This window comes from Rutilus rutilus, assembly GCF_951802725.1.
Source record: "Rutilus rutilus genome assembly, chromosome: 24".
Classification (NCBI taxonomy): Eukaryota; Metazoa; Chordata; class Actinopteri; order Cypriniformes; family Leuciscidae; genus Rutilus; species Rutilus rutilus.
The window spans coordinates 11,365,381-11,387,497 of record NC_140228.1 but is presented as its reverse complement, the minus strand read 5'-3'; the positions used below and the strand labels follow the sequence as shown (position 1 = coordinate 11,387,497).

Genomic DNA, 22,117 nt, shown 5'->3' with positions numbered 1-22,117 from the left:
AGTGTGATTATAGCTCATTAGACATATATAATTAAATAATTGAAATTTGACACAAATGTGCACAGGGTAAAATCTGGACTGAATACAAGATTTACCATCTCAATAGATCTTTGATATCCTCGTTCTGGCTGGCACTGAGATTTACAGCAACCCATGTAAATGTTGAGTTCAAAGGAATGGTTTCTGAATCAGTGGGCGAACGACATATGGCTATATAGTAGAGAGATAGAAAAAAAAATGATTGTATTTTTAATGTTTACACCACTTGGATAAGCTGTAAATGTGAAATACCAGTACATACAGTTCAACACTCACCTATTCTACTTAGAGGTCCATCGAAACTAATGTTGGTACTGTCATTCATAAGAACGGCAATAGCAGTACTAACAGTACACACATCCAGCTGTTTTGACAGCTGCAGAATCAACATACATGTGTAGAGCCTGAGGAATAATAGATGTGTTAATCTGACATAAATGCATGCTGAGTCAAACACTCAAAAACACACACATGATAGCACAACTTACCTTGTTCCTTCTCCAAAACATTCCAAGTGTATTCCCTGTAAAGCATCAAACATAGCCTTTCAGAGCAGATACAGAGAACATGATGTGATGTAACAAGATTATTTTGCTAAAGATGGAAAACAAATGGATGTTTACCTGATACAAATTGGATACTTCAGAAAAATTACACGGAGCCCTATGAACATGGAACATCACCAACAATAAAGAAATTATATTCACCAACATATAATATTCATTAACTAATTCTAAAATAATTCTAATATGCTGATTTGGTGCTCAAGAAACATTTCTCATTATTATCAATGTTGAAAACAGCTGTGCAGCGTAATATTTTTTTGGAAAAATTCTTTATTGAATAGAAAGATCAACAGGACAAATATTTTGTAATATTATGAATGTCTTTACTGTCACTTTTGATCAATTTAATGCATCCCTGTACACACACACACACACACACACACACACACACACACACACACACACACACACACACACACACACACACATGTATGTGTTATATTTGGAAATTGCAGACATACCCTGGCATTCTGGATTCGTTGCAGGGAATGCTCAACTGTACAACCTATTAGATGGAGCAAGAGAACTAATAAGACAATATCTATATAGTCACTTACTGTAAGTCACTTACGGTAAGCCATAGATGTACCTTGAAAATCTTTACTAGATGGCAATGTTTTTAAACTTTCTATAGCCATTTTACCTGTTCACTAAAACCTTTTCTCTGAGACACTCACCAAGTTCTGTACGTCGGTGAATTTCACATCTGGGCTTGTAATATTTAGACGAACAGCATAATATGTCTCTAAAAGAGAGGTAGGGGAGAGAGCTTGCAGTCTGATTGGTCCACAACACGTACTTGCACATACTCATACATGGATTCATTGTGTTTCACTCACCGTTGTTGTTAGAGACGTGACACTCACAATGTTGTTGGTTCTCAACTAAAAAAGAACAACATTTCAATTTTGAACATCATACTGGTATTAGTCAGAAAATGATGTCCAAAGAGTTATAACACTCACCATGGCAGGACTGATTAGCAACCAAGTCTTTAGGAACAAAGCCATTCTCCGTATAAGAGCTAATGCAAGAAAGAGGGAACTTTGGGAAATGAATAATGCAATCTCAAATTTAAACAAATTGCACGCAGGACTATTGTAAGAGTGTGGCAAGTCTATAATCAGTAGCATATCGTACCATGTGACATTTACAGGTCCCTGGTTCTTGCAGATGCCATCGTAAGACATTGGAGATGTGCAGTGCACAAAACCATCTCCAGGGGGCGTAATACTGTTCTCTGGGCACAGGCCTTTTCCTATGAACACAAGCCATTTTGTGAGATTTAAAAAGTTATCAATTAATCATGCATTATCTTTTAAACTGCTGTTTTTGGTTGTCATATGGACCACTTTTATGATGCTTTTAAGGTTCTTAACAGACCCAGAATTCTATATTCTAGAAGTCACTATTTATGTCTATATTTTGATATATATGATAGATTTTGTTTCACTCACCCACTCTTTCTACATCTCCCAGCAGCTGGATCTGGATTGATTGGTCAATAGTCCCGTTTTCCACCCACTTGCGGAGGATGCATGTATTCACAGGCTGGCTCAGCTGTAAAAGCACAGTGCAGTTTGTCCACCTGTAAGAAAGGGGGCAGTAGTTACTTGTTACTTAATGTTGAATTACAATGAGATCATGTTTTTCGTGTAGCTTAGAGATTTGGGATTGACTTACTGGATGTTCTGCTTCACGTCACATCTAACCTCAGCAGTCTATATTAATGAAAAATACATTTTATAATGATGTAATGTTGGACAACATCAAAGTTCAGCCCTGACCTTTGAATACAAATAATACTACTTACCACAAAGATTTTGTCATTTTGACATGATGTGGTATTGATTTCTGTTGTTGACACTCCAGCAGAGCAGATGCTCATGTTAAAACGATCTGAAAACTGATTATAATGGGGGGAAGCATTAGAAATACACATGTTATTATTTCTTAAATGGTTCCTTATGATACTAATAATACCTATTATTATTATTATTATTGATAGTACACATGAAATGTTTTTTTAATAGCTTTTATTATTATTTCTAAGAAAGTATCATTAATAAAAAAAAATCTGTTCATACCCAAATTTGAATATCTCTTTCAGTCATATTAGAGCCATGTACCTCCACAAGCATCCAGTAGTACGATGCTATGATGTAAGAAGAGAGATATTATTACACATTCTCAGGAATCACCATATTGGATCTTAATTATGTCTTCAGAGAATAAAATAGGCTTCGTCTAAACATTCTTACATTCATTAGCGCAGTATTGGGAAAAGTTACACTGTGTCACCAATGGCGCTGAAACAAATGAAAAGGCACATCAAAGAATTTAAACATGAAGAGTAATTTTATAATGTATAAATTATGTAATATGTGGCAGAATGAGAGAATGAGGGTAAGGAATTTGATTTAATATCCTGTAATTATCACCGAAATAGAAGCCATCTGTCTTTTTCCACAAAAAAAAAGACAATCAGAACGCAGTGATAATAGCTGTACCTGTGAATAATGCATTGGACGTCGTTGTTCGTAGAACTGCTGTCTGATTGGTTACTTGAGTCATGACAGTTGGTTCAGTGGGAGAGCTTGCTGTCGTGTTATTGGCTGTTGTTTCAGACGTGCTGAAGCCGCTGACTGGATGGCTAATGTGATTGCTTGAAAGTGTCTGGCCAGATATTGACGTGCTCTGGGTCGTTTGAGTGGTTACGTAAGACAAAGGTGAGGCCGGTGTTGAAGGCAATGTGTTTAAGCCATCAGTATTTGACATAGTAGTTTTGTTATGAAGAGCTGATCCAGTCAGAGCTTGAGTGGGGGGTGTAACAGCGGTGTTTGATGTGGTAGTTGATGTGAGAGGAATTTGTATTGGTGTAGCTTTTGTAGGGAGTCTTGCAGGATTCGATGTGGTTCTGCCTTGAGAGGTTGAAGCAGAGACCTGACTCGAAGTTGGCAGGTTCTGTCCTGTGGGAAAGAAATTAAATGAATTAGTTTTGAGTAAGAGAAATGTTCAAAGGTAATGTAGCGGAATTACCCACTTTTTGGCATTTTTTAGTTAATTAATAATTAATAATTTAGTTATAGGAATATCTTTTGGGGGAACTAAATTAGCTCCTACTTTAGAGTAGAGTCTAACCAAGCACAATAGAGAGCCTAAGTCCCGCCCCTCCGCTTCCGGCTCATGGGACCTTATTTCGGAAAAAATATGCATGGAAGTCAATGGCGAGAGACAACTTATCTTTTTATTCCGTCTGAACTGTGCCCTGAACTACACATATGATGTTTGTCAATTTAAAAGGTAATTATGAAAGTCAAGAAAGTCGCAGTTTGTCATAAAACAGAAGAGTAACGTTTAGTTTTATGTGAAAATCGCTCAATGAACTACATCTCTCGTCTCGCACTATGTACGTCACAAGATCCGTTGCTCGTATGTGTGTATTCTGGCTCAAAACACTCAGGCATGACGGCGTTACGTTACGATTATAATGTAAGACTAGAGAAAAAATGACAGATGTTAGCTTCAGTAAAGTTAGCTTCATTCATTGAGAGAAAAGGTATGAGGTCACATGTGCGCCTTCTGGGATTGTAGTCTTTGTAATTACGTATTTTCACAGTCTTATACCTCAGCAGTTTTACATCAAGCTGCGACTTTCTTGACTTAAAATGTATCTTTTAAATTGACAAACATCATATGTGTAAATCAGGGCACAATTCAAACGAGATCAAAATATTTGTTGTCTCTCGCCATTGACTACCATACAATATTTTTCCGAAATAAGGTCCCATGGTGGTCGACCGGAAGGGGAGGGACTTAGGCTCTCGGAACTACCAGTGACGTATGGGTTGGGGAGTAACGGAATACATGTAACGGCGTTATAATCAGGATACAAAAATCCAGTAATTGTAATCCGTTACAGTTACGTCAAAAAAAGTAGTAATCAGATTATAGTTACATTTTGAAAAAAGGGGGAATACTTTCAGGATTACAATGGTTTCATTTAAAACTAAATAAATAAGTATTTTGGCATAATACCACTATATTAAGCGCTGCTTGATTATAGTTCCTGGTTCTGTTGCCAGTAACGACTCACGTCACGTGTGCCATGTGCTGGTGCATGTGCAAATAACAGCTTTCTACAATCTCCTCAGACGCAGATTGAATCACTGCTGCTAGTAGAAACGATGCTGCCTGCGGGTAAAATCGCTTTTAATTCATGGAAATTCCGCTGCTATTTTGTAGAAATTAGGAGAGTCGCTTTTTTAGTACCCAAAATGTCCTTTCTTAATCTTTTCTCACGTAACGGGAAGTTCGCTGTCTAGGTAACGTCGTAGGGGAACTCCCACTGCCAACGCCCCAAGTTCAGTCAGGCAAATTAAGAAAGATCACGGCTTTAGTCAACATGTAGTCCTATTTTAAAATAAACTAATATGTAGATTGTGTACATTTTTTAAATGTTGTATTTTAATTTTTTAGTTAAAAATGTGTTAAAAATAAAACAAAATAATCTGTAATACCATACATTAGCCACTAGATGTCTGTATAGCCCTTTACATAAATATATATTCAGGCCTGTGTGTATATTTTGCAAATATTGTGCACTGGACCAAATTCTTAAAAAAATATATATATATTTTGTTTAAATTTTTTTTATATTTCTTCTTGCTTTACTTTATTTATATACGTGACCTTGAAGTAATCCAAAAGTAATCAGTTACATTACTTTCATATTATAGTACTTGGATTACGTTACTGAATACTTTTTTTATGAAGTCATTTGTAACTGTAATGGAATACATTTTTAAAGTAACCCTCCCAAGCCTGCGTATGCCATACAAAACACAGACACCACACAATTTACATACTGTACTTGTACATATAGTTTATACTTTATCTACATAATGCGACCAGGAAAATGGCCCTAGGGGAAAATGTAGTTGACTGCCTGGTAACTGGTTCCTATAGTTCCTATAGTATAACTACCCGGTGCCGAAAGCCCTTGTAATACTACAGATTATGCATAAATTTTTTAACATTGTGATTTGAAATCTGACAAGTCGAATTGTCTTGAAATTTATTGTTGAAGGTGGTAAATGTAACAAATCTGAGTTTTGATGACTGTAGCATTAGTACTTTAACAGGAATGAATTAATGCACATTTAAAACACGTGAAACCCCTCTCAGAGAATATCTATTTCTAGATTCATCCCCTTTTAGCATTATTGATAAAATCTGTGAACTAGTCGACCTCACTAATCTTGTTGGATGAATAGTCAACCATCCAACACCAAAACAACTCAAAGTAAATGGGTCACTGACTGAAGGCGCGTTGGCACTCTGATGCACACTCCAGCTTTTGATATTTAGCAGCATCTTCTAACATCTGTTTACTGACCTTGGGTTGTGTTTCTCTGTGCGCTGGTAAATATTGAATCCAAAACTGTGTAGAGCGGACCTTAGAGGGAGGAAGAGACAAACTGTCATTATACGCAGCACCAAACAAATTCCATGTAAATCCAAAATGCAAATATACACAAAGTACAATTTTATTTATAAACTCTGGCGGTCAACAATAATTAAGGAATAATTAACTAATGAAATAATTAAGACTTTTTATTGTTTTTGAAACAATTATATTCTGCTCACCAAGGCTGAATGTATTTTATCATATATACAGTAAAGCATTAATATTGTGAAATATTACTACATAAAAAAAAAAACTCTTTTCTATTTTAATATATTATAAAATGTAATTTATTCCAGTGATGGCAAAGCAGAATTTTCAGCATCATTACTTTTCACAGTTTCACATCATCCTTCAGAAATCAATATGCTGATTTGGCGATCAATTATTATTGGTGATCAATTATTAATAATGGTTCTTATTATCAATGTTGAAAACAGTTTCTGCTGCTTAATATTTGTAATAATAATTATAAATATGTATTGAGCAGCAAATCAATATTACAAATTATTCTGTTTTACTGTATTTTTCATCAAATGAATGATGTTGAATTACTTTTTTTTTGTAAAAAAGTATTTTATGCAACAACAAAAAAAAACAGTAAAAAAAAAAAAAACGTAATTATTCCAAACTTTTGACATCCAGTGTATATAATTCTTAAAATATTAATAATAATAAAAAATGTAATTATATGAAAACCTACAAACACACACACACACACACACACACACACACACACACACACACACACACACACACACGTGTGTGTGTGTGTATATATATATATATATATATATATATATATATATGTGTGTGTGTGTGTGTGTGTGTGTGTGTGTCTGTCTGTGTGTGTATTATGATTAATCAGATACATGGGTCTATGTACAGTATGAATGAATTGTATTGTATTTTATTATTTTTTTATATTATAATTAATAAAATGTACATGTGTGTATGGAACACTTACTTTGAGAAGTTGAATTAAACTCTCGGCCAGTGGCTTCACTTTGGGATGCTGTAAGGTGAAATATATATATATTATATATATAATTATATACAATTTATATATATAATTTAACCTTTAAACCTTAAAATACAGAATTGGTTCTAGGGTTTCTCAAAAGCACCTATGCATTTAATTCACTAGTGAAAGAAGAGGACACAAAAAACAAAGTTTAATTATAACCTATATACTTATATTTTGTTGTTGTTACACTTTGTAATTATTAAGCACTTTTTTCACAAAAGTTGTGTTTTTTTAAATGTTTATTTTACAGGACTCTACATGACTACACATTTCAGTTCACTACACTGACTTGCGCATGTGTCAATTCATTTCATTTCAAAAAGTGAAATAGTGATTCTTTTCAGATGGACGTGTTTCCTAATCTTTGATGATTAAAAAGATACTGATGTGCAGATCCAGTTGATTTACACTCAACAAAACCCTACCTAACCTGCCCACTGTTCAAAACATTAGTTGGCGTCATGCATGCCTGGAACATGCGTGTCTATTTAGTGCAGCATTCCAATGAGATCGAGGACAAAGGAAGAGCTGTCTTTGCAGAGCAATGGAAATGACATATGACGTTAAGGATCAGCACCGTCATACATTCACTAGAAGTATTGATCCCTGGAAACTATCCTAATTATGTAAATTTACTTGTAAACTATCAGTTTAATGATGCCTTCTAAATCTAAATTTAGGTTTGGTTAATAACTTTCTGTTTAGAGATTTTTTATTATTATAAATATTTCACTGTCATTCAGATATTTAATTCATTTCGTTTCTTTGTGCCCTGTCTAGCTTATCCAAGCTGTTTTCTAAAGATGGAAATGTATGACGAATTACTGTTAAGCTCCAAGCACTTTTAAGGTAGTTCTCTTTGACTCATATTCCAGATCTTATAAAGCTGTATAAATCCTTTGCGTGTGGAAAATCCTGCAAATGTTCTCAAATCTCATTTGCACACATTCAATATGCAAATGAGGAGGGGCCCCATGAAGGAACCATTTGAAAACCCCTGATGTAAATGAACTGATTCACTGTCTGATTCTTTTTCTTAGAAATGTTTTTATGGTGTATATATATTTTTTAAATGGAATATGTACAGTATCTGTTCAGTTTTAGAGGCCCTGATACACTTCAAGCTAAATCATAAAACGAATTACTGTGACGTCATTTCGAACTAAATCAGGCCAAAACCAAGTTCTTTTGGAGTTTGTCAGGCGTCCGCGAATAAAAACATTAACTGGAGCGCTGCTTTATAGTAGAAAATTAAGTTGTAATTCTAATTGAAATTGGCACTGTTTTTGTGTTAGAAAATAGGCAACTTTAAATTATAAATAGCTTATTGCTTGGGAAGTAACTTACCCAAGACAGTTACCCACCACCAAACTACAATAGTACTCAGTGAAGTGAATTCACACTTGCACTGCACTTACTGGTGAATGGGGTTGCAGGGTTTGTTACATCACGTTTCATACGTAGATGCCCTAGGCCTAGAAGATGAAATATAGAAATAGAATTGGCATGCACAGATGATAGACAGTCAAGAGTGAGCGAGTGTCGTTACTACAGTCTTTCTTGTACCCTGCATCAAAATCTGATCCAATCATTTCAATCAAGACATCCAAGGTTTTCAATCTAACCTTGGCATCTGGATGTGTTTTGAAATGTTTCAAATATCCTGTAGGATATTTGAAATTGATTTGACATCATAATTTCCTGTGGAGGAGAAAAGGCCTGTGTCTTACATGGTGAGCTCATTCACTTCTAGAACAGAGAAACCAGATTTGATCTGATGTATATCGGTTTTTATTGATTTTTTTTTTTTTTTTTTTTGACCAAAGGCAAGTATAAATTCTTTATTCCAATGATACTTCTTGAGAGATTGTTTACTGCAGTTTAAAAAAAACAATACAATTAAGGCAGATTTCCTGTATACATTATGCAGATTTCACACGGAAAATGGATACCTTCTGATGCAGGGAACAGGCAAGGCTTGTGATTCCCCTGTTGAAAAATCCATTCTTAAGCCAGTAACTGTTTTTCAGAACATGATAACTGGTTTCTAGCTGGTTCAAGATGGTCATTAAGCTAGTCATTAGGTGGTCTAAATTGGTCATTAACTGGTCCAAGATGGTAATAAGCTGGGCTTGCTCATCCATTGGTTCTCTTTAGCTGATCCTATAGTTATTGAGGATGTTCAAGACTATTCGACTAAACAATACTGCTGATACTAGTCGCTATTGGAAATACTAGTCGTTTACTTTTTTTTTCTTTTTTTTGCACAGTTATGTTTTGCTTTTTTAAACATTTATTTGAGGAAATCTGTTTATAATATTGAGTTTGTACTTATTGGTCATGTATTGCCTATTATTTCAGTTGATTTTAATAGATATGTCTATATTAACTAATTAAACAACAGTCAATATAGTCATATTGTCAAAATACAGTCAATATAATTGTTGACAGTATATGTATGACATATTTTTCAGCGGCATTCAGTATGGAATTTTACTGTTTGATTCATAGATGAAGTAGCCTATTTGAAATGAATCACTTATACATATATTATATGTTTTTTGACCATTTTTGGGGGGTTTCTAGGACTAGTCGACAAGCCAGTTACAAAATTTCAGTTTAAACATTATAGAAATTAGTTGTGGCGCACATCCCTAGATGTTAGGGCGTCCAAAGTGGTAATTAAGTAGTTCTAGCTAGTCATAACTTGGTCATAAGCTGGTCATAGCTAGTTATTCTTCAAGTTTGTCATTAGCTACTAGTACAAGCTGGTACGTAGATCATCATGGACCAGCAACAAACTGGTTCCCAGCTTTTCAAGCTGGTTTTTGGAACATTGCTAGTCAATCAGCTATTGAACACTTTAGACCAGCTAGAAACCAGCTACCCTGTTCTAAAATACAACTACCAGCTAACACTGGATTTTCCAACAAGATCATTATTTTATCTATAAATAATACTGTACATGCATGAAAGTGAGTTTTCTTGAAGAGTTAAAGTAGTGAAATCATCATGCAACATCAAAGCATCATGCATCATTTTCATCATGCATGTATATGATGACACTACACAACCAAACATGTCCCAACTAATCCACATGCTGTTCGTTACAAGCAAGACATTTGTTTGGATAGTTCAACATTAAGGCTGAACATTAGGTTACACACACAAAAAAAAACATACTGTGCATACTTTCAGTTCAGAGAGAGAATGTGCTTCAGGCTGTTTACAGTTTGCCTAGTTGATCTGACCCTGGCTTTTACACAGTCATTAAGCAAATTATCACTGCTATTTTCAACCCGCCTCTCCTATCCTTTACCGGTTAAACAGGCTCCCCTCTTGTCAGTCCCCTGTACTCACCACATTGAAGCGTGTTATCTTGGACTCTGGCTTGGGCTCGTGTGAAGCCCCAATTTCGCGAGTCCCAGCCAATCACAGTCCCGTCCTCACATATCCTGTGCTCTCCTACATCGTCCCATATGCGGAAAAGGTAGAGCTCCACCGTAGCCATTTTTACCTTAGGTGAGGCCTCATTTGGTTGGCAACCCAGCAGAAGACGTCCATTAGGGGGAATTGCTCGGGCAATGGCGGTCCGCTGATATACTTCCGAGCTCCCACCTATTGTCAGGCTGAAGCTTTTCTGAGGGGCGTCCCACCGAATACATATGTGGTACCAGCGACGAGCGGTCAGCTGGACAGTGAACTGGTGGCGGACGCCCAACAGCCAGGCGTACAGGTTGTTTTCATCACCTTGCAGGGCCAGTTCATAGCGGTGTGCGGGGGCCGAGACATAGCTAAATGCAGTCCACCCGCCTGGGGAAAGGACCTTTACGTCCACGCATACAGTCGTTTGAAAGAGCACAGGTATACGACCCTGCCCTTGGAAAGTCCAGTGGTCATCACATGCTTGCAGGACAGCCTTAGCATCCGACATAAAGAAGCCATTTACTTGGGAGAGAGAGAGAAAGATCATTTATTTTTATAAATATGAGTCATTTTTTTCTTGGTAATTTGAATGTTATTGGTATCAGGCCGATAAGTAAACAGGCTGATGTATTCAATACATACAATAAATTATAAATTCTAGCCTACCTAATGTTAAATATAAATAAAATAAAATGTTTCTCGGAGCCTTAACAAGGTTCATTAGTTAACATTAGTTAACTGCATTAGTTAGCATGAACTAATAATGAACTGCACTTATACAGCATTTCTTTGTTAATGTTAATTTCAACATTTACTAATACTTTATTACATTATTAATGCACTGTGAACTAACATGAACAAACAATGAACAGCTGTATTTTTATTAACTAACATTAACAAAGATGAACAAATACAGTAACTGCTCATGGTCAGTTCATGTTAATACATTATGTTAACTAATGAACCTTATTGTAAAGTGTTACCGCTTTTTTTTTACCATATACATGATGTTTGGTGTCATTTTATCTTCTAATCAGATTCACAAAATATTGACTGATACTGGCCGATATTATCAGTTATTATATTCAATATATAAATAATCATTGGTTATTGTGTTTGCCAAAATGTTCATTTCGTGGATCCCTAGAAAATAACAATGTCCATAAGATAAAATCTAGATTTACAACCCGTTTTATTTAAAATAAATGCAGCTGGGGATAATAAGAGTTCTTGATGATACAGCTTTAAAAAAATGTTTTGATTTTGATTAAACATTACAACAACTTCTTTGGAAAAAAGGTGGAGTCATAATTACCATTGTACTGATGTTATAGGCAAAATCCAGTCATATAAATAGGCAATAGACAACGGACCTTTTTTTGCCAGCAAATTTTCGCTGGAATTTTGCTAATGCGACTGCACATTACCATGCACTACAAATTGTTCACATTAAGACCTGGAACATGTACTAAGAAAGTAAATGGGGTCAATTGAGTTTAACTTGGTTATTTTTTAAGAGAAAAGGCTGTATGGCCACTAACATTTATATAACCTATTAAGACTCTGCTGCAAATTTATAAAGACAATGTAACCTTTGGTCTTTTCAAGACACTGAAAATATTCTGCTCTGTTAAATCTTCACAAAACTTGCACGCCTTCACATTAACTTTTAACTCTAAATCCCTCAGACCTGTCCAGTTTACTCATCACTTCCCATGAGGCCTGTCAGTTTCACAATGCTTGTGTTTGGTGCTTTGACAAGCAAACAACCAGTTAAAACAGGCTGGCCCAGATTTGGCCTGAAAGAAACACCTTTAGCTCCACTGTGTCTTTTCAATAACACTGACAGTCATATGTTGGTAATGTGTGTGTGCGCATTCCATGAATACTCTTAAAGGTGTGAGGTGCACCAAAATAATACTAGCTGTAGCTGATACATGAGAATTTACTGGATATTTAATTATAATAGATAGCCTAGATCTACATTCTGTTCTATATTTGTCTTAGGTCACATCTAAATTGTTTGTCTACTGTAAACTTTTTGTAAATCCTTATTTTCAGTGTTATTTCATCAACAAAAAAACGAAACGGATTATACTTAAAACCCTCTCATTTTTGTTTTGATGTGTGTCAAAAATTGTGTCTAACCTGTTCAGTCTTTAAAATACTAATGTTGCAAGCTTCTGTTATTCTGACAATGTTTTATCTTATCAGCATCAGTGCTGAGGAATATAGCTAGCTAAAAGTACTGACGAAACTAACTAAACAACATTTTTTCATTTGTATAGAAGTAGGGTTTCTCTTTTTTTATGGTTCCTTTAACACATTCTGTTGACTATAAGTAACGTTGCACCTACTTGTCTACTAACTCTCATTAGAATGTTAGTAGATTATTAGTAGACTGGTGGGTTAGGGTTAGAATGTCTGTTGGAGGACCATCAAGAGTTAGCATATATTAAGCAGACAGTCTACTAATACTCTAATGAAAGTTAGTTGCAATGTAGTTGAAAACTTACTTTTAGTCAACAGAATGTTCAAAAGGACAATTAAAGTATACCATTAGTAGAAGTATAGTATGGCCTTTCCAGTCAACCTACTTTTTCCAAACAAGCAGTGTAGTGTGACCACCATTACTGTTTTTAATGCTATAGCTAACCGCTTAGTGATCTGAAGGGGTGGAATAAGCCTTCTCTCTCTTATATAGGGGAGAGCGGGGTAGAACCTAACACTTTTTGACTTTCTTAGTTTGTGTAAATTCACTTAGTATTTACTTCTTCCCACATTAATTTCACACGTCTAGTACATTTATGTAGTTTTGTGTCATTAATACTTTGTGTATACTTTTTTCTTTATTTACCCTGAAAGAATGGAAGTAAAATGTGACAACATGCCCCATACCGTAGGTGTGAGAGGCACATTGTAACATGACCATATGACAGCTGACAAAAATATTTTGTCATTAAAATACAATTATTAACTTTTTCATGTAAAATAATGGCATTTTTTAATAATTAATAATAAACCAATTTTGAGTTTGACAACGAACACAACACAAAACACAGCTAAACAGCATAGATCAAAACATAAAAATTTATAATATCTGAACATTGAATTTATTCACCTCTTTCTCATGGTTTCTCAATAGAATAGAATTCATAAAAGTTGTTAAAGGTCCCATATTGTACACCTTTCTGAAGTTTTATTTTAGGTTTTGATGTCCTTAAGAATATATATTTGCGGTATAAGTACCAAAAACCATCTCAATATATTTTTACAGCTCCTCTCTCAGGAGCTCTGCCAAGAACAGGTCGATTTTCGCCTGTCTACTTAATATTCATGAGCCTCTCTTCTGATTGGCCTGTTGTTTTCTGAGTGACGCACGGCCAAGCCAACCACAGGTAACTAGGGTCATGTATGCTGTAGTGTGTAGCCTGCTGTGGCTTGGTGATGCTCACAAGGAAGGTAGATAAAATTAACCTGTAATGATGGTGATAAATTATTTATTATTAAACATTCACAAACCACTGTTAATTTAACAAGCAAGCATAGGCTACTGCGTGCATTGTTTGGCATGACAGAAATAATCCCTTAATAGTTCCTAAAAAGCTGACATCTCAGTTCATCGCGATCTCACAAAGCTCCGTTATTATCAATGAAGCTGACTGCACAATACATCTTTCATAATGTCAACACTTCGTTTTTTATAACCAGGATTTGCCAGCATGCAGAATTCAGCACTGAACAAAAACTCAGTTTTGAGCGGTGAGTGGATTCTATCTTAAATGCATCTCATTGGCCATTGCGTTCAAGAAATCAACATATATGTCTGTGATTGGCTACATTGCTCAACGCTGCAAACATGTTATAAATAGAAACTCGTTCTAGCCTGTAAATCGTTTTTATTTAGTTTTGGTTATTCTTGTTGCTTTTGTGCAACATATGAATAATTTTTTTTTTTTTTTGTGTGTGTGTTATATTTCTATTTTGCGGGAGTCCCGCGAATCGTTTTATTCTCCCGCAACCCGCACACACACGAGTACCTTACGCAAACAAACACATACAACTGTCATAAGGGGGTGAGAGGAAGGAGAGGGGAGAAAGGACCGGAAAGGACAGAGAAGGGAACAGAGAAATCTGGAAAGAAGACCACCTCTCCTGTAACCTTCCTCTTCTATGCCTGTTTCTCTCGTAGGCTACACATTAAATAATAAATAAAAGATCTCTTGGCAAAATAACTGGTGTTGCTTCCGTGATTCAACAATAACGGGGAAAAGCCTAATTTTCAAATCTACAGGCTGAATAACCATTATGAATTAGCTTCACTAGTTAAAATCAAAAAGTTAGCTTGACAAGCAGTTTTTTAGCTTGACTATCTTTTAAAGTTGCTTCTCCAACTCCATTCCATCCATTTCTGACTAAACATTTTGCAGCCTTTCTGTTTTTTTCAGCCATTCTGTTTTCTCTCAGATGTCTGCTTATCCTCTAAGGTTCACAGTGTATCCGTGGAGGTCCTTCCCCATTTAGCACACTTCTGCACTATTCTGTATCTTGTAGTATTAGCAGTGTATTCATGCAGTGTCAGTGAGTGCACTGCGGCTACCAGCATGATGTACGTTTTGAACCGGAAAAAAAAGTATGGAATGTTGCGCTTTATTATATAGCAGAAAGTGGAGTGACTAAACATACCATTGTGGCGTTGCCGTGCCATTGTGGGGGGTACAGAGAGCCAAGATAAATATGACATCAAATTCCATTCATAACATGCATTTGAAACAGTCTGGAAACAGTAAATGTGTGTATGTAATAAAAAAGACCTTTGAAAGAACAGCATTTATTTTGAAAAATAAATCTTTTTAGTGTCTTTACTGTCGCTTTTGGTCATTTTAATGTGTCCTTGCTGAATAAAAGTATTAATTTCTTAATCTTACTGACACCAAACCTTTAAAAGGTAGTGTATAGTGCATCATTTGAAAGGCATTAGTGATTAGGCACTTTTCACCCTCTGGTCTGTGTTGTGTTGGTGGTTTCTCTGAGTCTAGAGGAATGAGGAGTGAAATGCTCTAAATCCCTTTGTCTTCACTGTGAACGCTAATAATTAATGCATTAAGGTTAGGATCATCATGCTGTGGGCAACTGGACTCCTCCAAATTATTTCTCTTGCTCTCCTTCAGCTAGACGCCCTCTGGGTGTTGTGAATTCTCCTGGTAATATTAGTGATCAGATTTCATAATGTGATTAAAATACGCTGCCCCCTAAAAATGTTGCGAGTTTTTCTTCTGCATTGATTGACTCTACTACACAGCTGACTCAGTACTTCCCGTTCACAGTTTACAGCCTCCTTCCATTCTTATTAATCTTTACTGCTTGAAGCAGTTTTATAGACCTGTATGGGAGTGCTGGCAAGCAATTAAGCAAATGCTGTCTTAGGAGGATATTTGGACTTGATGCTCAGCCAAATTTTAGACTCTCTCTATCTCTGTACTTTGCTCATGTATAAATACGGAAACAATACAAACAGCTCAGTATATGTTTACATCACCTGTCAAGATGAAATATAATAATCTTCATATCACCTTTTTCCATTTGTCTCTCCCCTAAATAGCATTTTTTGACTTTCGTAGCCTCATAAGTCCTGTTTTTCTATGTGTTTTCTAACAAATAAAGATTGGTAAAATTGCAGTAGCTATACCTTGAGGCAGGAGTTGAACCCAAAGACAGAGAAGCCAGATAAAGTGATGTGCAGACTTCTTGTATCGTCCACTCAGGTGCTTGTTGTGCTTGTAAAGCATCCTTCAAAGAAAAACAAAGAAATGCTTTTGTTCAAAGAAAGAAAGGAAAAAGTGTGTTCATCTAACACAATAACAGGGTGTAACTGAGTGAAGCTTATTACTGCTATAGAGCTCTTCCAGTGTGTCAGTGGGCATTGAAATTAAAATGACCCTATGTCATTAAACCTGTCCTCGGAGTCTTTTATCAAAATAATAACAATTTATATATTAGGTTTTGGCGTTTTATTTAGTTAAATATCCTATTTCACAGAAGTTCAATGATTTTCACAGACGTTCAATGATTTGACTTGTTGACTTTTTAATGCTTTGTTTTTAACTTTAACAAGTTGTAATGTATATTATATAAAATCCGAAAGTTTTTGTGTTTATGTTCTGGGTATTCTATATTGATTTTTACAACATCGGTATTTTAGGTTCATTCTTCATGAAAAAAAGCAATGCTGGCTGTATCTTCTGCATTGTAAAAATAAATAAATAGGGTAACAGATATATTATATTGTTGTATATTTCTTTAAAGGTCAGTCACAAAAAGATATTCAGGTTGGTAATTAAAGGTGCACTTATGCCCTGTCTAAAATGGTACTTCGGGTAGAAGTTCGCAAAAGTCTGTGGTGATTCACATCTCTATAAAAGGGGATAAAAGCCCAACTTGATTTAAAGATAGAAAAGACAGGAAACGGTAAATGTCTGCGGCTGGTTTACAGTAATAAGACAGACTGAGATACTGAGAGTGATTGAATGGCTGTGTGGGGATGTTTGAATAAGACTGATGAAATACTCCTGGTTTACTGTCTGGACAAAAGCAGACAGGCATCACTATCTGTGTGCGAGAGGCAGTAATTCTGTCTAATGTAAAGTGGCAGTCAACTTTCAGCAGTCCCTTTCATCAAATCTGTCTGGCTGCTTATTCATTCAGCCACTCTCTTTCTCATGTCCTCTCCTATTTTCATTTTTTCTCTCTCTAAACATTAGCATTATAGTAGGCGTAATTTCCAATTTCCAGGTCTAATATACCTGGTTATGCATTAGCTTTCCCATTTACAGTATCTTAATGCAATTGCTCTGTTGCTGTATGCACACATGGAATTATTATTCACTTAGACATGGCTACTTTTGAATAACCGTCAATCAATGATTAAACATCTTTTTTTGCCAACATAATGGTATAGTGATGGCATACCAGCAGTGACTAACGAGCAAAACCGATGATTTTGGCTACGTTTAAACTTGTTTCGACACAAACTTTGAATCCGTTGAACATTTTGTGATACAGTTCTATAGAAATCAGCTCAAAAAGGGCAGAGGTTAAGAGGTTGTACCGTGTGCTCATTTAGTAAGCACTTGCATTCAGTAATTGTGATAACATCACAACCTGAGCTCAATTAAAAAACATTTCTCAACATGAAAACAATAAACAGATCAAGTGTTCCCACTCCAATTAGAATCTCAGGATGTATAAAAGGGCCACAGATGAGGTAATTTGCAGTGGAACAATGAAACTGAATAACAAAGAATAGAGTTGATCAAAGTTCAAGTTATATACATTCTTTATATACTAATCAGTTTTTGCCTCAGGTTTCTTTTTACACAAATATGTTGAATGTTGCAACATTTATTCTGTTCTTGAGTATCAGGATTTAGAGTTGTTAAAGTGTTAATGTTTGCTGATTTGTGATGGCCAAAGACTCTAAATTGCAAGCTTTTAAGCAGGTTTTTCACAGTCCTGGAAAACCTGGAAATATCAAGTAGGCCTAAACATAAATTTGTCTGGATAAGATACAATCTGAAGCATTTTATTGACATGAACTTCCTTGAAACTCACATGGATGTGTTCTTTATTTGCATAAATTTGTTATTCAACACTAAGAAACATATCTCTTTGTTTAGACGAGTAATAATAGGGGGGGAAATAACATGATCTATATGCTGTTTTGCCCATGAAACATTTTGGTTATTGCAAGAGCTCTGTGAAAAGCAATGCAAACGAGTAATTTTGAAAACCGCAGTACACTTCATGCATAATGTGTCATGTTTATTGTGGATCAGGGAAGGTCATTATTAACCAACAGGTTTAGACATTCTTTTATATTTTAAAATCTAGAAGTAAAACAAATCAGATTAAGGAGTCTGTTGGCCAAAGAAGTCAATACAGTGTGTTATTGCCATTTTTTGGAATGCAAGCAGGTTGGACAGGATTTAAACGTGCTGATAATCTTCAGATATGTATTTGTTTCATATACGGAAAGAAAATCTGGCCCAGACTTTTGATAATTTCCTGCCAATCTGAGAGGGGGGGGGGGGGGGGCGGGGGGGGGGGGGGGGGGGGTACAGAGCCAAGATAAATATGACATCAAATTCCATTCTGAAAGAATAGTCTGGAATGCTTCACACCTGTCCCATATGAAAACCCCGCACGTCACATCTATCCATCTATCTATTTATCCGTCTAAGCAAACTATTTGTTTGTCTGTCCAAAACAAAACAGTATAGTGCGGTTGAACTGTATGTAGGCTATAACTGTAGATTTATATAAACTCAGTAATGTCTAAAAGTCTAATTGTTGTCCATTGTCTCATTACCTGAACCAAAGTGACTCTCTATCTCTGCACCATCAGCTAGCATATCCACTGACCATTTGATATGTACATTTATATTGATGTATAAGGGACACTGTACAATATCTTAAGTAATCTGACGACCATTTTCCAATTTCATTTAATTTCCAGTAGTAGAATTGAACAATTGAACTATTCATTCATTTAGTTTCCCAATTAATACGAGTTTATAGAGGATAGTAAATATAAATGTAAAAAAAAAAAGCTAAACATTGTTTAAGATAATTTCAGACTGAGTAGCCTACTGACCAGAACATCACTGAACCCGTCAATCAATCACAAAGCGCATGGCTTTCTTCTTCTGACTTTATGTTTTACTTCTTTTTGAGCTTAATTTATGAAATAGCATCTTTATTGCAACTGCAAATCTATCTATTAAATACATTCATTTTTTATTGTCTGACTTGTGTAAGACAGCCGCCAGGATTTGCTCATGAAGTCTCGCGCTCACCTGGTATTGTCACGCGTGATGCGCCTCGAGACATCCTAAATTCGCGGCACTTTTCCCGCTCTTAACTCCATCCAACCGATCCGAGTGAATCAGATGCCACTGTTGGTCGACGTGGGCTTCTGTTGTCGAGAATGATCACGAACAGGTAACGAAAAAAATAACAAAGCAACGCAGTTTCAAGTGAAGAGAAAGTTAAAAAGACAGCTTCTTTGGTTGAACAAAAATGTTGTGACACTCCCATTACTGTGAGAACTTCATGTTTCCAAAAAGAGGATGACACGCCTTCCTCTATTCTACACTGAGTGATCTTTCAGTCACTAACTACAAAACTGACGCTTTTCTATAGTTATGATGATATTATCTGGCTTTTTCTGTTATTATTATCTGACATGGTTGCTTAAGTAAATTATCTCAATTCCCTGATAAAATTAATTATGGCTATGAATGAAATTACTTGTATGAGTTAAATAATGTGAGATGATTTGTCTGTTTTTAAAAAGCACTCTTATTGTCTTTTACCATGGTTACTCTAGGAAAGTGATCTGGTGGCAACTGGTTCTTCTTTTAGGCACAGCGGGGACCAGGATGTGGACTCAGACATTTCCTGGACCCTCGGCAGCCTGTCAGTGGAGGTAAAACATGACCATCTGTGCATGCCTTGTGTCGGCCCATCAGGGTTCTTCTCACTCTTTCTCAAGGGTCAGACACCCTTGCTGGTTTCAGGATTCCTTGTTGCGAGCGATGATAACGTCACACAGACAGCTCAAATATTCCATGACTTAGCTTGCATAATGTGCCTTTCACCTGACTATGTGAAATGCGTCAGATGTAAAGACAGAATGATCTTTTTAAGCAGGAGAAATTTTATTTTAAAGTGGTAGTTCACCCAAAAAATATAATGTACTTCCTCCATGCTGTATCATTTTATTTTCGATATCAAAAGATGTTATGCAGAATGTACAATGAATGTGAATATGGACCAGGGTCTGTATAGCTCCAAATATGGCAAAATCTCAGTAGTCTGTATGACATTTATATCTGCATAAGTCCTGATAAGCCACATGACATGTTTTTTTTTCTTTGAAGAGGAAGAAAATAACAAAATGTGTTGCTATGAAATTAGGTTAATGACACAATACAGGTATGTTTAATTTTCATCAATCTGAATGAATCCAATACTATTTTAGATTCTGAAAGTTCTGTTTATGAACCCTAAACTTTGCAATTAGATTCACAAATTCGTTTGCTCCATTGTATCGACTGAGTGGTTACGTGAAGGCCTTTCAGTCTGATTGAGGCATCAATCTGATTACTAGATTATTTGGTTGCAATGTAGCTAATGAGACCAAGGAATATTGGTACATTCCTTATAATTATTGTATTTGTATATAGTTATTTTATTTACCTTTACATTTATTCATTTAGCAGACGCTAAGTGATTCATCTAAAGATGCAATAAACACAAGAAGTGCTAATAATACAAAGTTTCATACATCGCTCAGAATAGTATAAACTAAAATAGGTAGGGATTAAGAATTGTGAGAGCACAGGTGAGGAATGAGGATTTTTTTTTTCAGCAGGATGCAGTTAAGTGCTCACGGAAGAGATGTGAAAATTGTCAGGGATTTGGCTGCCTGGATAGGGTTGGGAAGGTCATTTCACCAGCAAGGAACAGTGAATGAAAATATCCTTGAGACTTTGTGCCTCTCTGTGACGGTACCACAAGGTGCTTACAGACCGGAGGCTCCTTGAGGGCACATTTATAAGAGAGAGTGGAGGTAGGAGGGTGCAGAGCCCGTTGTTGTCCTGTAGGCAAACACCAATGTCTCGAAATTGATGCGAGACACAACCGGAAGCCAGTGCAGAGAGATAAACAGCCGTGTGACGTGGGCTCTCTTGGTTTCCTTGAAGACCATTTGAGTCACTGCATTGCGGATCATGATTTGATTGCACATGTTGGAAGTCCAGCCAGAAGAGCATTGCTGTAGTCCAGCCTAAATTACAAGGGCCTGGATGAAAAGTTGTATTGCACGCTCAGTTAGGAAGGGCCTGATCTTCCTGATGTTGTATGGCATCACACAACTTAAAGGGTTAGTTCACCCAAAAATGAAAATTCTTTCAGTAATTACTCACCCTCATGTTGTTCCAACCCCGTAAGACCTTCGTTCATCTTCGGAACACAAATTAAGATATTTTTGATTAAATCTGAGAGCTGTCTCACTCCTCCATAGACTTCTAGGTGACCGAAACTTGCTGGCCCAGAAAATGTATTAAAGAGATCGTTAATATAGTCCAAGTGACTACAGTGGCTCAATCTTAAGTATATCAAGCGACGAGAATACTTTTCGTGCGCAAAAACAAACAAAAATAACGACTTTATTCCACTATTCATTTCCTTCTCTCTGGGCCTCAAGTGAGTTCACGTAGTGTTTTTGCGCAGCGCGTCTGTGTTGTACGTCACACGTAGGCTCACTATTGGCCGACGCTGGTCATGTGTGTGATGCGTGTGACGTACAACATGAATGAATAGTGGAATAAAGTCGTTATTTTTGTTTGTTTTTGCTCACGAAAAGTATTCTCGTCGCTTGATATACTTAAGATTGAGCCACTGTAGTCACTTGGACTATATTAACAATCTCTTTAATACATTTTCTGGGCCAGCAAGTTTCGGTCACCTAGAAGTCTATGGAGGAGTGAGACTGCTCTCAGATTTAATCAAAAATATCTTAATTTGTGT

The 22,117-nt window shown here is 36.0% G+C and overlaps 1 protein-coding gene across 2 annotated transcripts in view; it reads right to left on the bottom strand.

Moving 5' to 3' along the window:
* Positions 1-19,611, bottom strand: part of adgrg2a (adhesion G protein-coupled receptor G2a) — a 34,842-nt gene extending 15,231 nt beyond the window's left edge. Inside the window, exons 1-21 of one of the 2 annotated variants that reach the window (XM_084399338.1) lie at positions 19,381-19,611; positions 16,215-16,315; positions 10,460-11,047; positions 8,518-8,574; positions 7,040-7,087; positions 6,004-6,063; positions 3,116-3,574; positions 2,867-2,914; positions 2,693-2,760; positions 2,419-2,511; positions 2,289-2,326; positions 2,063-2,193; positions 1,746-1,863; positions 1,571-1,629; positions 1,445-1,489; positions 1,283-1,350; positions 1,067-1,110; positions 663-702; positions 528-562; positions 316-443; positions 96-210 (exon numbers count right to left, since the gene is read on the bottom strand). In XM_084399338.1, the coding sequence (XP_084255464.1) occupies positions 96-210; positions 316-443; positions 528-562; positions 663-702; positions 1,067-1,110; positions 1,283-1,350; positions 1,445-1,489; positions 1,571-1,629; positions 1,746-1,863; positions 2,063-2,193; positions 2,289-2,326; positions 2,419-2,511; positions 2,693-2,760; positions 2,867-2,914; positions 3,116-3,574; positions 6,004-6,063; positions 7,040-7,087; positions 8,518-8,574; positions 10,460-11,047; positions 16,215-16,314 (2,342 nt within the window). In that variant the 5' untranslated portion in view covers position 16,315; positions 19,381-19,611. The remainder of the gene's footprint in view (positions 1-95; positions 211-315; positions 444-527; positions 563-662; positions 703-1,066; positions 1,111-1,282; positions 1,351-1,444; positions 1,490-1,570; positions 1,630-1,745; positions 1,864-2,062; positions 2,194-2,288; positions 2,327-2,418; positions 2,512-2,692; positions 2,761-2,866; positions 2,915-3,115; positions 3,575-6,003; positions 6,064-7,039; positions 7,088-8,517; positions 8,575-10,459; positions 11,048-16,214; positions 16,316-19,380) is intronic. The other variant, XM_084399337.1, reaches the window with a different exon arrangement.
* Positions 19,612-22,117: the final 2,506 nt, after the last annotated feature.